Raw genomic sequence first — 15,210 nt, forward strand, 5'->3', positions numbered from 1 at the left:
AAAATCCTAAAAAATGACCCGAACGTGGTTATTTATGTAAAGTCAGCCTTCCGGCGTCCCTTTCGGGAACATTCGGCTATTTATGACAAAGCAACATCACCTGATTTATTCGTGACAGAATTAAAATTTTGACACATTTTTTTTATTATTATTATTACTATTTGTTCGTTTTTTTTAGTAAAAGGTGGGGTTGAACCCGATGGGGGTTGCCTACGTATCTCACATCCGGTGAGAATCAAACCGGCGTAGTTCGGTACATCGTGAATAGAGAAAATCAATTAAACCCAGAAAGCAAGAATATTTTTTTTTATCATTTTCTTTTGAAAAGAGATAAAGACTAAAGAAAATATTTATTTTTTAAGGAAATATTTGGACTATTAGTCTGAATTTATAAAGGAGGTACTGCGAAAGAAACAACATTTTTTTGAATTATGAATTTTTAGTTTTTTTTTTTTTTTTACTTTTAAATAAATACCCTTTTTTGATTTTGAAAGTGATAAAAAAGAAAAAAAATTATATGTTTTTTTTTAATAAATCAAACTAGAAGACAAATTTTGTTTTTATTCTTTTTTTTTTAGAAAAATTCCGGCGAGGTTTTGACACTACTTGGACATTGGTTTTATTTTTTCCAAAATAAGTAATTATCTCCCTACGCTGCTATTTTTCCCCTTTTTTTAGAAACCGGTCAGCATGCGGAACCGAAGCAAATAAATGCGCAAAACAAATAGGATGCAGCAGGATTGTCTTTTCATTTCAGGTTGCCTGTCCTAGACAGACCCAACCCCTGTGTTGAGTCCCCTAAGTCAAATGCAACATGATGCAAATAAGCGTTCCTACTAGGGATCCGGCATGAAGTTTCGTTATACTAGGTTTATAACCTGGGTATTTGTTCTAGACTGTGTACCCGAGCGGACAACTCGAGTCGAGGAGGGGGCTACGTACCGGGGACCCGCGAGATCGTCCGGCTTTGTAACTTGTCCGACCTCTTTCTTATTTCAGGTATCGACACTAACAGAATAGGGAGTCTCTACCAGCGAGCTTCTCCCCGGAGGTAAGAAGAGAAGGGTTTCGGCACAGTTTATATACAGTTCAGATAATATCAAAGCGGTAAAAGACAACATTTAGCACGTTATGCAAAACATGTAATAAAGATCAGATAATAAAGCCAAATATAACAATTATTCTAAGCTCGAATTCTTGAACCCTGAACCAGTGGTTCTGGGACAAATCCCCAGCGGAGTCGCCAGAGCTGTCACACCTCCTTTTTGCGCGCCCGCCCCGAAGAGTAAATGCGCGAGAGAGTTTTTCCAATTTAAGTGACAATATTTGAAATGGGATTATTTATTCAATTCAGAGTTTGGGAAAGGTTTGGTTTTTGGTGTCCCAAGTCACGGTTTATCTTGAATCCCAAATCGAGGAAATTTTCGATTTTTCCAAATGAAGTCTGCGAACCAGAAATTCTAAGTAAGGAATTCTGTTGACCCGAGGGAAGGTGTTAGGCACCCTCGAATCTCGTGGTTCTAGCACGGTCGCTTAAATTGTTATAATGGCTAAATATCTGATTTAAATACATGTTATGACTTACGTGCTTTTATTAAGTTTAAACCGCTTTTATTATTATCATTTATTTTTATAGAATTGCAACGTCGTGAAAATGCATCTCGAACCACGTCACAATTAATGCACCCGTGGTTGTCGACACATTTTGACTCCGTTGAGATTTGGATTTCGGTCACATCAATGTGCACCCGATTTTAAGAATGTAATTTAATTAAATCGTGCCTAAAGAGTCTAACACGTTATTGTCTTTGGAAAAGGCGGGGAAATTCACTAGACAGCCCATCCCAAATTCTAAATCTTTGTTATGATTAACTATTGAGGGCCCCGCAATTTGCACTTTATTCGGCGAGGCTCATCTCGTTATTTTGGAAGGGATGTCCGAAAGCGACTACATTTCTATTATGTTCGTTTCTAAAAAATGAAAGAAAAAAAATGTGCGCTGATTAAATGGCATGCTTAGCTAATACTGACTTCTTATTAATTATCTGATTACAAGGTGAAGAACGCTGTATCTCATGGAGCATACTTTTAATTTGATAAAAGGAAATACATACGAGATTGATGAAATACTACGCTTACTCCGAACACTCCTCAAGCTGAATCTAAATTAAACTTATTTAAACAGGATTAGTAGGATTCCTTATTAAAGGATATTACCTATGGTATTCAAAATTCATCTTAAACATGCCTAACGAAATTGCAACTCTAGAGTATAAAAAACTGTATTGTATTTTTGGCGAGATTAAGGGGAACCGTCCGCCCTATATATTCACAACATGCTGAAAAACGAGTTTGAATTAACAATCATACTAATGGTTGCATATTCCATGAATTATGGTTACATCCTATATACCTTTAAACGAATCGCATATTTAGATCGACATAAGCTTCAACCAAATACAAACTTACTAATGTACTTCCCTATTGACCTACAAATTAAAATTTATACAACTTAATAACAAAAGGCTGTAAGTAAAGCAAACAGATGATTATAACTTCTCCAGATCTTTCAGTTCATGCTTTTCATTGTTTACAATCAGCTGCACCAATATGAGACTCGAAATGTGTACCTGGAATGCTGAAAATGTAGAGGAGAAGAGGAGGAAGATAGGAAAATCAGCAACAGCAGAAACAGAATAGCAGCAGCAAGAACAAAACAGCAAGCAGCAAAACAGGCTCGAGTGCAAGAATGCAACTATAGCCGATAGAAAAATAGCCAAATGACAGCAACAAGCAGTGCAGTAGAAACGAAACTCCACAACAAAACAAGTCCAGGAGAAACAAACAGTGCAAACCAACCAATATGCTCAGTTGAGACTTGGAAGAAATCAGAATTGATTGAACAGGTTGAAATCAAGTGAAATCCAAACAAACAGAAAGAAGAAATAGTTTCTGATTGTTATCTATATGTTTTCCCTCCCTTGTGTATGCCTTACTTCTCTTATCTCTCTATGTATCTTTTTAAAAAGAATCCCGACCCTCAGTCTAAAATCTGTCTCTCTTTTTTATAGCCTAACATCGGCTATTCACAGCCTGTTAAAACACATCAGAACCCCCTCACTTTCTTGTTGTTTTTCCACTCAATGTTTAAAATATGAAACCCTCCCATGAGATTCCTGGCAGTCCCCTTTAACATTTATTAAACTAAAAGCAGGCCAGGGGCAGCAAGAATATAATCTGACAGCATATGCTGTCAAACTATTTTAATCCAAAAGGGCCTTTATGCACATGTTGTGTACAAGTGCACATGCCACCAATTCAGATTGCAGTTGCAGACCAAAACCTTAGATTTCTGATTCAAATTAACAAACATAAGTAGCTATACTCGATTCTCAATTTTGATTCAAACAAATGTTCAGCAAGGACAGATCAGATTCAAACAAGCTGAAACTAATCGACGACATATGTCGACTCGACTATACTAATCATAACATGTACAATTGAAGACCATGATCAAAAATCTAACAGTATTAAACACATGATTCGAATTGTACTGACTAAACAAACAATTGTACTGAGGAATCGATTAATCAGTCAAATTTAAAGTTCAATTGATTGCACAACACATACACATATACATACTATCAGTGAATAGAGGAAAGATTTGACCAATACAGAGGTCCGGGCAAGGTGGGCAGAAACAGTTGGTAAAATTCCAAACACAAATTAAAACAAGACGTTTGACCATACAAACAGACCTTTAACAAATACATGAACCGAATAAAGAAAATAGAAACAGACTTACCTTAAAAATCCTTGGAAAAATTAGAAAACCAAAACTCGTATTTGAAGAAAACATTCTTGGGGTTGAACGGACTTTAATCGAAGTGTTCCCAACTGAGAACACTTCGATTAAGGTCCATTAGACCCTAATCACTTGACTTAAACGGACACAGACCAGGCCCTGGGGTTTCTATGGTTCATGGATGACAGATTTGGGTTTTGAGTCTCCATGGTTAGATTCGGACCAAACCAAGCATGGTTTGGTCACGAGGGAGGTCCGGGGACTGTCTGGTATGAATCTAGGGCAGATCGGTGTAGATCGAGTTTTGACTCGAATCTTCAAATGAAGATTCGAGAAGGTGGGATGGGATTCGAGCTAAGCGGTTAACAGATCCATGTTCAGGGTGGTGAGGTGGTCCTATGGTGTTAAGGTGGGAGTCACCGGCGTCCAGGCCGCCGGGATTAATGGTGAAGGGAAATGGGGCGGCTAGGGTTTCGTGGGGAAAGGGATGATGACGAAGGCGGGGGTCTTGGATAGGGGGGCAGGGTATGGTAGGAAAGTTTATATATGGAATGAGTGGATTGATCTCAGCCGTTGGATGAGGCGAGATGAAAGGCCAGGATTTTTCAACTGATGGGGAAATGGTGTCGTTTCAAATGCCCGGGTTTGGGTTGGTTTGGGGGTTGAACAGGTCGGGTTTGTTCGTGGGTATGGGGGATGCGATCTTGACCGTTGATCATTCTGATATCAACGGCCCAGATCAGACCAGATCAAAACGGTGTCGTTTGGAAGCTCTTGAAGTAAGCTGGTCTGGACTGGGGCAAGCACAGATCAGACCAGATCAGACCTGTTTTGTTTTAACTTGGACTAGCCTGGTCCGAAAATCCTTCTCCTTTTCTTTTTTTTTCTTTAATTTCTTAAATTAATTTGTCAAATAATACTATATAAAACATTGAACAACAATTATCACACAATTAACATTTAATTATACTAAACACTTAATGACAAAATACAATGAAAGATGCACACATTTTATTTTTCTTTTAATAAACGGATTACGGTTCGCACGACATATATATTTTTTTTTATTTTTTGTTTGAATAAAATAACCACGGGCAAGATCACAAATAACTAGCAAAAAATGCCACGTAAAAATCCAGAAAATGTACAGCAAGACCAATTGTTATTATTTTGTTTCTTGTGAAGTGATTGTCGCGTAAAACAAAAATCACGTGCTCACAATGAGTAGTGAGAGGAGGAGCATGAACAGAAACTCCAGGTATAGGAGAGGGAGGTGAAGATGTTGGTGATGAAGCAAGTACAATAGGTGGAGAAGTAGGTGGAGAAGAAGTGGATAGTGGTGAAAAGGCAGGAACATCAGAATTAGAAACAGAGGGAGGAAAGAGATGAGAGGAATTGGGAGAAGGATAAGGGAAGATATGCTCATGAAATAAAACATCACTGGAATGAAAAATGCTGAAATTACCTAAGTTCAGAAGTTTATAACCTTTTTTACCAACACTATGGCCAAGAAATACTGAAGGAATTGACATAGACTTAAATTTGTCCCTATATGGATTTGGCACAACAACAAAACATAATCACCCAAAAGTTTTTGGAAGAGCAATAGGAGGAACATCAATATGTAAGAGGGTAAATGGAGATTTATTATTGAAAAGAGGGTAGGGGAATCTATTAATTAGGTAAGTGGCTATGAGGACACACTCACCCCAATATTTGATATGGAGTTTAGATTGGAAAAGAAGGCCCCATGCAGTTTCAAGTTAGTGCTTGTGCTTCCTTTCCACAACACTATTCCGTTGAGGTGTATGTGGGCAGGAAGTCTGATGCAAAATGTCATGGGCAAAAAAAGGATAAAGCTGTTGAGCTAGAACCTAACTTAAATGCATTATCAGACCTCACCACCTGAACATGGGATTGAAATTGCGTTTTCACCATGAAAATGAATGATTTGAGAAGAGTAAAAGCACTACCCTTACTGGATAACAGATATGTACATGTGGCCCCGGAAAAATCATCAATAATAAAAAAATACTTAAAATCATTATATGTTTGAGTGTGATATGGACCCCAAAGATCCACATGTATTAATTGAAATGGGGAGGTATAATGAATATTACATTCAGGGAAAGGAAATCTTTGCTGCCTTGCCATAGGACATAAAGGACGCAAAAATGTTTGTTTATATGGTAATTTGTAAGATAAGAAAGGAATACATTTCATCTTAGTAAATGGTAGATGACCCAGTCTCAAATGCCAAGAATGACCAAAAGATAACCTAGAAAGTGAATTATTAATAGGAAAAAACAACATCATGCATATAAGCAGAAGAATTAGAATCAGAAAAAGAAATACTACTTTTATTCATATCATGCAAAGTGTTGGCAGTGATGGTATTTACAAATGAGGAATGAAAAGCCCAATCACAAGAAAGAACAGGTGAAACAAGATTGATGTGATGACCTTTAGGTCATCACTTATTTTAGAAATAAATTCTACATTCTGAGGCCTTAAAAACCTCTTTCAACATCACATCGATTTGTGTGCGCAGTCTGGGCGCGTAGCCGGATAGGCATTATGTGAAAATTTGTGAAAAATAATGAATTTTGACTTTAAAATGGATTTAAGTTGACTTCGGTCAACAATTTGAGTAAACGGACCCGGACCCGTGATTTGACAGTCTCAAAGTCTCAAAGGGTCTGTAAGAAAATATGGGACTTGAGCATATGCCCGAAATCGAATTCTGAGGTCTCAAGCCCGAGAAATGAATTTTTGAAGAAAATTATTTTCTGGAATATTTATGAGTTTTTTAAAATGAAATGTGTTTTAAACTCGATGGTATCGGGCCTGTATTTTGGTTCCGGAGCACAGTACAGGTCTTATATGTGATTTAAGATAAGTCCGTGAAATTTGGTAAGAAACGGAAGTCTTTTGAGGTGATTCGAACCCGTAGTTGAGAAAATTCATACTTTGGAAGTTTTGAAATTTTTCTTAGATTTCTATGCTAAATTCGTTGTTTAAGAGATTATTTTGGCGATTTAAATGCACGGATAAGTTCATATGATATTTTTGAGTTAGTATGCATGTTTGGTTTGCAGCCCCGAGGGCTCGGGTGAGTTTCGGATAGGTCTCGAAAAGTATTAAACTTGGAAAAAGTTGCAGGTTTTTGCTGTCTCAGTGCACAGAGGTTTTGTTCTTCGCGTTCGCATGGTCCCACTCGCGAACGCGTAAGGCAATTTCCTCAAGTGCCAGTTTGTTCTTCGTGAACGCGTCCAGACACTTGCGAACGTGTAGGCTAATGGCCTGGGGGGAGGTGGTTCACATTTTGTTCTACGTGAACGCAGCCACTAGCCCGCGAATGTGAAGGCTTGAGTAGTCAAAGCTCCGCGAACGCGAGCTTGTGATCGCTAATGCGATGGTTAATTGGTTTGACCCATCGCGAACGCGATGAAGGTCTGTCTAGTGATTTTAAAACAGAAGCCAAATGGGATTTCACCAAAATTTCATAACTTCTTCCAATCTTCAAATTGAGCGATTTTTGAAAGGGAACTTCACCACAAATTCATAGGTATGTAATCTTAGACTCATTTTCTTCAATTTCCATTAACACCCATTAGATTTCTAGGCCTAAATCATGTTCTTAAGGGTAGAAAATTAGGGATTTGGGTAAAGTTAGGGTTTTTGCATAATTGAGATTTAGACCTCGTTTTGGGGTCGGATTTTGGAACTAATTACATATTCGGGCTCGTGGGTGAATGGGTGATCGGGTTTTGGTCCGAACCTCGTGTTTTGACCAAATGGGCCCGGGGTCGATTTTTGACTTTTTGGGAAAAATGATAGAAAACTTATAATTGAGCATTGAGTATGAATTCTTTAACATTTATTGATGTGGTTAAATCAATTTGGACTATATATGAGTTGTTTGGAGGCGAATTCTAAAGGAAAAGCGGTGTTTGAGGCTTGAGTTGGACGTGGAAGTTCGAGGTAAGTGTTTGTCTAACCTTAGCTTGAGGGATTAGGAGTTGTGTCTTATTTGTTACATGTTACTTCTTAAGCACGACGTATAGGCATGGTGACGAGTATCTATATGTTGGTGTCAAGCATGACCGTGGGTCTTAAACTGAAATTGTTGTGTTCTTAATGAATACTACAAATGCCTAAGTTGTTGTTTCTCTGTATTGAGCAAAGATGATTATTCTCGTGGAAATTACTTATGATTGAGTATTGGTGCTAGCTGAGGTAGTTAGATGTTGGAACAAGTTTGGTTATAGCTAATTTCCCTTGCGGTGACGTATTTATTTATACTATCGATTCCCTTATCGGGATAATGTTGTTTCTTTATTGATCCCTTGCCGAGACTCTCGTTCTGATTGGTGTTGAATTGTATATGTGCATCGGGTTGCGCGGCAACAATATTATATTTAGATCGGGTTGCACGCCGCAACAATATTATATTTGGATCGGGTTGCACACCGCAATAATATTGTATTTGGATCAGGTTGCACGCCGCAACAATATAATGTTTGGATCGGGTTGCATGCCGCAATAATAATATAATTGGACCAGGTTGCATGCCGCAACAGTGATAAATGATAGGGATCGGGTTGCACGCCGCAACAGTGTTATTATGTTTGGATCGGGTTGCATGTTGCAACAGTGTTATTATGTTTGGATCGGGTTGCGCGCCGCAACAATAAATAATACAGAGTGTTTATAGATTGATTATGAGTTCCTTATTGTTTTGCTGCAAATTCTAAATTGTCCTTATGCCTTTCTCTTAAATTACTACTGGTAATGATGTTCCCCCGCAGCATGTTCCCCCTCCCATCTTTACTTGTTTATTTCTGTTTTATTTTTCTGTTGTATATTATATAACTGCACAGGTTTATTTGGTCGTCTGGTCCTAACCTCGTCACTACTTCGCCGGGGTTAGGCTAGGCACTTACCAGAACATGAGATCGGTTGTGCTGATACTACACTCTGCACGATGTGTAGATCTCGGAGCGGCAGCTTTTGGACCGTAGCATTTGGGTGGCTGCCTTCAGTCCAGTTAGAGATCCCGAGGTAGTCCTGCAGGCGTCCGCAGGCCCGACGTTCTCTTCTATTTTTATATGTATTATGTTTTCATTATTTTCGGGACAGACTGTACTTTTCCTTTCAGACATTTGTATGTAGTATTCATAGATAGTTCGTGATATTGTGACATTGAATTCCGGGTAGAGATGTATGTTGGCATTATCAAATAGGTTTTGGCTAAGTTATCAGATTAAGTCTTCCGCTTGTACTACTTATCATTAATATTTCATTGTTGATCGCATGTTAATTTAAACTGTTAAAAAGGCTAAATAAAAGAGTTAGTGATTCTACATTACGTGGCTTGCCTAGCTTTCTTGAGTAGGCGACATCACGACTCCCGAGGGTGGAAAATCCGGGTCGTGACAAGTTGGTATTAGAGCTCTAGGTTACATAGGTCTCACAATTCACGGACAAGCTTAGTAAAGTCTGAGAGATCAGTTCAGAGACGCCTGTATTTATCCCCCAGAGGCTACAGAGTTAGGAAAAACATCACATTTATTCTTTCCTGTCGTGCGGTTTGGTTTCTCAATGCTAATTGAATTTTACTCTGTTCTTTCAAAGATGGCAAGAACACGTGCTTCCTTATCCACCGATCAGCAACCTGAGCCTCCAGCAACAGCTCCCACGAGGGGCAGAGGGCGAGGCCAAGGCCGTGCTAGAGGACGAGGTAGGGGCAAAGCTCAGTCCAGAGTAGTAGCACCAGCGGGGGAGCCTCAGGTTGACTTTGATGATGAGATTCTGGCCTAGACAGTTCTGGTGGGCCCAGCTCAGGTCCCAGAGGTGTTTATTGCTACCCCCATACTCCAAGATGCTCGGGTCCGTTTAGTGGGCCTTATAGAGAGTGTCACTCGGGCAGGCTTGCTTCCTGTAGTACTAGTCGTCTCTCAGGCTGGAGGAGGAGCCCAAACTCCTGCTACTTGCACTCCAGAGTAGATGGCTCCCTAGTTTCAGACTCCAGCAGCTCAGCCAGTTAGAGCAGTTCAGCCGGGTGTGGTAGCTCAGACCGGCGATGGAGCAGCTATGTCTGGTGATGCTTTATGGAGATTGGACAGGTTCACCAAACTCTTCCCTACTACTTTTAGCGGTGCATCTTCTGAGGATTTTCTAGATAGCTGTCATGTGGTTCTCAGAAACATGGGGATAGTTGAGACTAATAGGGTCGATTTTTCTACTTTTCGCTTATCTGGATCCGCCAAGACTTGGTGGAGAGATTATTGTTTGGATAGACCAGTCGGATCGCCAGCTTTCACTTGAGAGCAGTTTACTCAACTATTTCTGGAGAAGTTTCTCCCTATTACTCAGAGAGAGATCTATCGAAGGCAGTTTGAGCGTCTCCAGCAGGTTTCTATGACTGTTACTCAGTATGAGACCATATTCATCGACTTGGCCCGTCATGCTCTTATCATACTTCCCACCGAGAGAGAGGGTAATGAGGTTTATTGAGGGACATATCCAGCCTATTCGACTTCAGATGTCCAAGGAGACTAGGAGTGAGATTTCTTTCTAGGAGGCAGCCAATGTGGCCAGGAGAGTTGAGATGGTTCTATCGCAGGGAGGTGGTCGGGGGTCTGACAAGAGGCCTCGTCATTTAGGCTGATTCAGTGGTACCTCATCTGGAGGCAGAGATTCGTATGGTAGAGGCCATCCTCCTAGGCCTTTTCAGTCAGCCCTTTAGGTTTCTCATGGTGCTTCAGGTGGCCATGGTTCTCATATGCAGTATTATAATCAACAGCCCTATTGTGCACCACCAGCTCCTATCAGTTCACCGCCGCTCTAGAGTTTTTGGGGTGGTCATTCAGGTCATCGGGGTCAGTCTCAGTTTCCTCAGCCGCAACATTCTGGTGGATGCTATAAGTGCGGTGAGTATGGTTATATCCGGAGGGCTTGTCCAAGATTGGTGGGTACTTAGTCGCAGCAGCAGGGTTCCCGTGCTATGGTTCAGGCACCAGGTATTCCACAACCAGCTAGAGGTGGGGGTAGAGGTGCAAGAGGTGGAGGTAGAGGTGTTAGTGGTGGAGCTCAGACCGCTAGAGGTGGAGGCCAGCCAGCTGCAGGCCGTCCCAAAGATGTAGTCCAGGGTGGTGGGGCCTAACCTCGTCACTACTTCGCTGGGGTGAGGCCAGGCACTTACCAGCACATGGGTCGGTTGTGCTGATACAACACTCTACACTATGTGCAGATCCCGTAGCGGCAGCTTTTGGACTGTAGCATTTGGGTGGCTGCCTTCAGTCCAGTTAGAGATCCCGAGGTAGTCCTGCAGGCGTCCACAGGCCCGGCATTCTCTTCTATCTTTATATGTATCTATTTTCATTATTTCCGGGGATAGACTATACTTTTCCTTTCAGACATTTGTATGTAGTATTCGTAGACAGTCCATGATATTGTGACACCGGATTTCGTGTAGAGATGTATGTTGGCATTGTTGAACGGGTTTTGGCTAAGTTATCAGATTAAGTCTTCCGCTTGTATCTACTTATCATTAATATTTCATTGTTTATCGTATATTAATTTAAACTGTTAAAAAGGGTTAAATAAAAGAGTTAGTGATTCTACATAATGCGGCTTGCCTACCTTTCACAGGTAGGCGCCATCAAGACTCCCGAGGGTGGGAAATCCGGATCATGACAATTGAAGATGTAGAGCCTAGCCTGAAGACTACCAAGAACCAGTGGCTTCTTTAGAGAAGGGCCCTGCAAAACACATAGAATGGATGAGAAATAAGTAATACAATTCGCTTCAAGGATTAATTGAGTAAGAGAAATGAGATTGTAATGGAAGGAAGGAACCAATTGTACATGGGAAATGGAAATTTCGGGAGGCAGATTAAGGATACCATTACATGTGACTTTTACCTTATAACAATTAGGCAAAGTTACAAGATAATGTAAGGAAAGAGGTTTAATGTTCGATAAAACAGAAGAGTGTGGAGTCATGTGATTAGTCACACCCGAATCTATAATCCAAGGGTTGTTCCTATCTTAGAAAAATTGAAAGCAAAATTTTTAAAATCAGGGTTACCTATCAGACCTGCAAAATTTGCAAAACCAGTAGAGATCTCCTGAGAAGGTGGTGACACTTTGGATTGCTGAAGAAGACTTAGAAGTTGATCGAATTGTTCTACGGTAACGGCAGCACCCCTATATTAAGAATGAACAAGTCTATTAGCATTGCTAGTAGCATCATGCTCCCCCATGGATTGAGAATTTGAAACTTATGCAAAAGCAGCAGCCTTTTTGAATTTTGACTGCAAACCAAGAGGAAAACCATGTACATTGATGCACTTGTCAATCAGATGGCCAGTCTTCTTGCAGTATTTGCACACCAGAGGACTCCTTTTTGTTTTGTTCAAAGTTAACTTCTGACTATGTGGTTTCTGAACCCTAGTAGAGAAAGTAGCAGAATCAGAATTGAAAGAAGATGTGGGATTATGAATCTCATCCTGACTTTCATCATTAATGAGCTTGTCATAAACAATATCCACATCAGAAAGTGGCTTCATCATAAAAACTTTACTTCTAATAGTAGAGTAGGAGTCGTTGAGTCCCATCAAAAATTAATGAACTTTCTGCTCTTCATCCAATCTTTGGAAAGACTCATTGCAACCACAAGTGCAATTAGGATATGAAATAGAGAAGGAGAGTTCATCCCACAACTTCTTAATCCTGTTGAAATATTAAGCAATATTGGAAGTACCCTGAGAAATTGAAGAAATCTCTTTGCGAATTTGGAAAATTTTGATTCCACTAGCTTGACCAAACCTACGTTCAATCTCTCTCCAAAGTTTCTCAGCAAATTTGGTGTAAATAACAGTCTACCTAATCTTAGTGGCTAAGCTGTTGAGAATCCAAGCAACTAGCATATCATTACATCGGATCCATGGCTCGAGAAGAGAGGAAGTAGATCTAGGTTTCAGAATTGATCCATTAATCATTTCTAGTTTATTCTTATAAGACAACCCTAAGAGCATCCCTCTTCTCCAGCTCCCATAACCAGAACCATTGAAAGCTTTAGTAACCACAATTGTTCCCGAAAAATCAGAAGGAAGAAGGTACAATAGTGAGGCAGGGGGAACACCGGAACTATTGCTAGCACTAAGCCAGTCATCAGACGTCGAACCCATACCAATAACAAAAAAAACAAAAAAAAAAAAGCTTAAAGCTACAAATTGAGTAATTTTTTTTGTTGTGAAATTAGGGTTTCAGCAAAGTAGAATAACAGTTGGCTTCTTCAAAGAATAGTCTGAAAGAGCCAAACTTTGAGAGAGGAACGTTAACCAAACCAGAAAAAAATAGCTCCGAGAAGAGAAACAAATGCTTGCCGGAAAAGAGAAACGCCAACAAGGAAAAACACAAAATTCACAATTCGTACCTCAAATTACATACATTACCACTAAAATAGAGAGAATCGATCTAGATCTAGCATAATCCAAGCTCTGATCCATATTAATAACCAGATTCATGAACAAAATCGCTCGATTAAAATGAGCAGATCCCTAATTTTGGTATCTGCATACTGAAATGAAACGTAGAGAGAGAGAAAATGTGAAAGTGGAATTTTATTAAAATAAAAAAACTGATCTAATACACTGTACATCTATATATATATATATATATAAGTGGGCGGCTCAAAATATATAAAATTAAATATACAGCTGGCCCAAGCTTTACTACTCTATTACACTACTATACTTCAAGGAGGTTTGGGCTCATGTCTTGTGCAAGTAGGCTCAGCCCAGCAGAAATTAAGTGCAGCTCTATCATATTCTTCTCACGGACTTTTCCTAATCCTTATATCCTTGCGATCAATTCAAGAAATAAAGGTTGCTACTGGAAACCGTGATTACTTTGAAGTTTTCATGCTTCCTCCCAAAGAAGGCTCGGGATTCAACTGTAAACTTGTTCATCTCCGGGAGATTTTGCAGGTGCCCAAACTTGTGATTGGTCAGCCAAAAACTAGTGAAAGACCTGAGATGAAGATATGAATAAAAGGGGGTCAAACTTTAGAGTGTATATATATGGACTCAAAAAAATAACTAACAAATATTTCATTATTGCTTAATTACCTGTTGATGAACCTCCTGGACAATTCTGATCGTACAAAGGATAAATACGACCGGCATGCAATGGGTTGATCTTGCAACAAGAGACGAGATAGCTCAAGGCTACCATCGGAGAAAAGGAAGACAAAGGAGTTAGTGTTTTATTTCCATGTGAATCAGACCTTCCGTCTTTTCTTGTTGCAGTAAAACCACAAAACGTGCACTCTGCAAAAATAACAAGTCATTAGATATAATTTATTATATTGCACGTCTTTTATTTTTTACGTGAATTTTATAAAGAAAAAAGGCAGATCGACACATCAAAGATTTGAATGAAAGCATAGACGAAGAGAGGAATTAGTTACAGACATGGTGACTCATTGATTCAATGTCGAAGAATTCATGAAGAGGATTCATGCTAGAAAATGATTCCATCATCGTCATCGTCGTCTTCTTCAGTGTTGGTAGCCCTCATCATCTCTGCAGATAGGCTGAGTTGTACTGAAAGTGATGGTGATTGATAAAGCATATCACTATATATAGGAGGGACATGGGGCTCTAGGGTAAAAAGTTGTTACGAACTTTACTAGAATAAATGAGTTCCAAAAGGATACGTCCAATGGTAGAACCATCAGAAAATATGATATTTTGTGTAATTAATACCACGGTCAGCCAAAATTATGGTTTTCTGATATTACTAGTCCCTTTTTCTATGGCTTTTTCATTGAAAATAATGCCATGGCCTTTCAAAAAAATTGTGAAACATACCACCTTAATGAACAATTTTTAAAAACTATCGGATATGTGCAGTTTCAATGTCTCTTTTAAACATTAATCAAAGACTACTAGAAATTTTGTCAAAATCGACCGCGGTCAACCGACCAACTTCGATCAGTCAAAAACTGACCGAAATCGTTCGGTTTTTTAAAATTTTTTATTTTTTAATTTTCTTTTACGAAATCGACAGACTTCGGTCAGTTTTTCATTGCGCAAAAATGCGGGAAATTTTTTTAGCATCTGAAATCGGTCGATTTTTCATATAAAATAAATTAAAATTAATATTAAAAAAACCTACCGAAATTTGTCCTTTATTTCAGGAAGTCATTTTAAAAAATCGACCGACTTTGGCCGGTAATTTTTATTTTTAATAAAACTAACCGAAATCGGTTGGTTATTTACTTGCACAAATACAATTAAAGAGTACCAATTAATTAAAAAAAAATCTTAAGACAAAATGTACCAATGGTTTAGTGGTAGAATAGTATCTTGCCACAATACATACCTTCGTTCG

At 39.2% G+C, this 15,210-nt stretch overlaps 1 protein-coding gene across 8 annotated transcripts; it reads right to left on the reverse strand.

Annotated features, from left to right (window-relative positions):
* Positions 1–2,339: 2,339 nt before the first annotated feature.
* On the reverse strand, positions 2,340–14,454 carry LOC107779506 (uncharacterized). 8 transcript variants are annotated; one of them, XR_012700083.1, is made up of 7 exons: positions 14,289–14,454; positions 13,944–14,144; positions 13,264–13,845; positions 12,153–12,261; positions 11,900–12,018; positions 11,453–11,571; positions 2,340–2,638 (listed from the first exon to the last, which is right to left on the reverse strand). XR_012700083.1 is itself a non-coding variant. In XM_016599954.2 (6 exons), exons 3-6 carry the CDS (start codon positions 13,338–13,340, stop codon positions 11,559–11,561), a joined length of 318 nt encoding a protein of 105 aa, XP_016455440.1. In that variant the 5' UTR covers positions 13,341–13,845; positions 13,944–14,144; positions 14,289–14,454; the 3' UTR covers positions 11,352–11,558. The 8 variants fall into 8 exon arrangements, 2 of the variants coding, with proteins under 2 accessions (XP_016455440.1, XP_016455441.1); XR_012700084.1 differs by having other exon boundaries at positions 2,343–2,638; positions 11,909–12,018; positions 14,289–14,453; XR_012700085.1 differs by having other exon boundaries at positions 2,357–2,638; positions 13,250–13,845; positions 14,289–14,448.
* Positions 14,455–15,210: the final 756 nt, after the last annotated feature.

This window comes from Nicotiana tabacum, chromosome 16 (genome assembly GCF_000715075.1).
Source record: "Nicotiana tabacum cultivar K326 chromosome 16, ASM71507v2, whole genome shotgun sequence".
Lineage (NCBI taxonomy): Eukaryota > Viridiplantae > Streptophyta > Magnoliopsida > Solanales > Solanaceae > Nicotiana > Nicotiana tabacum.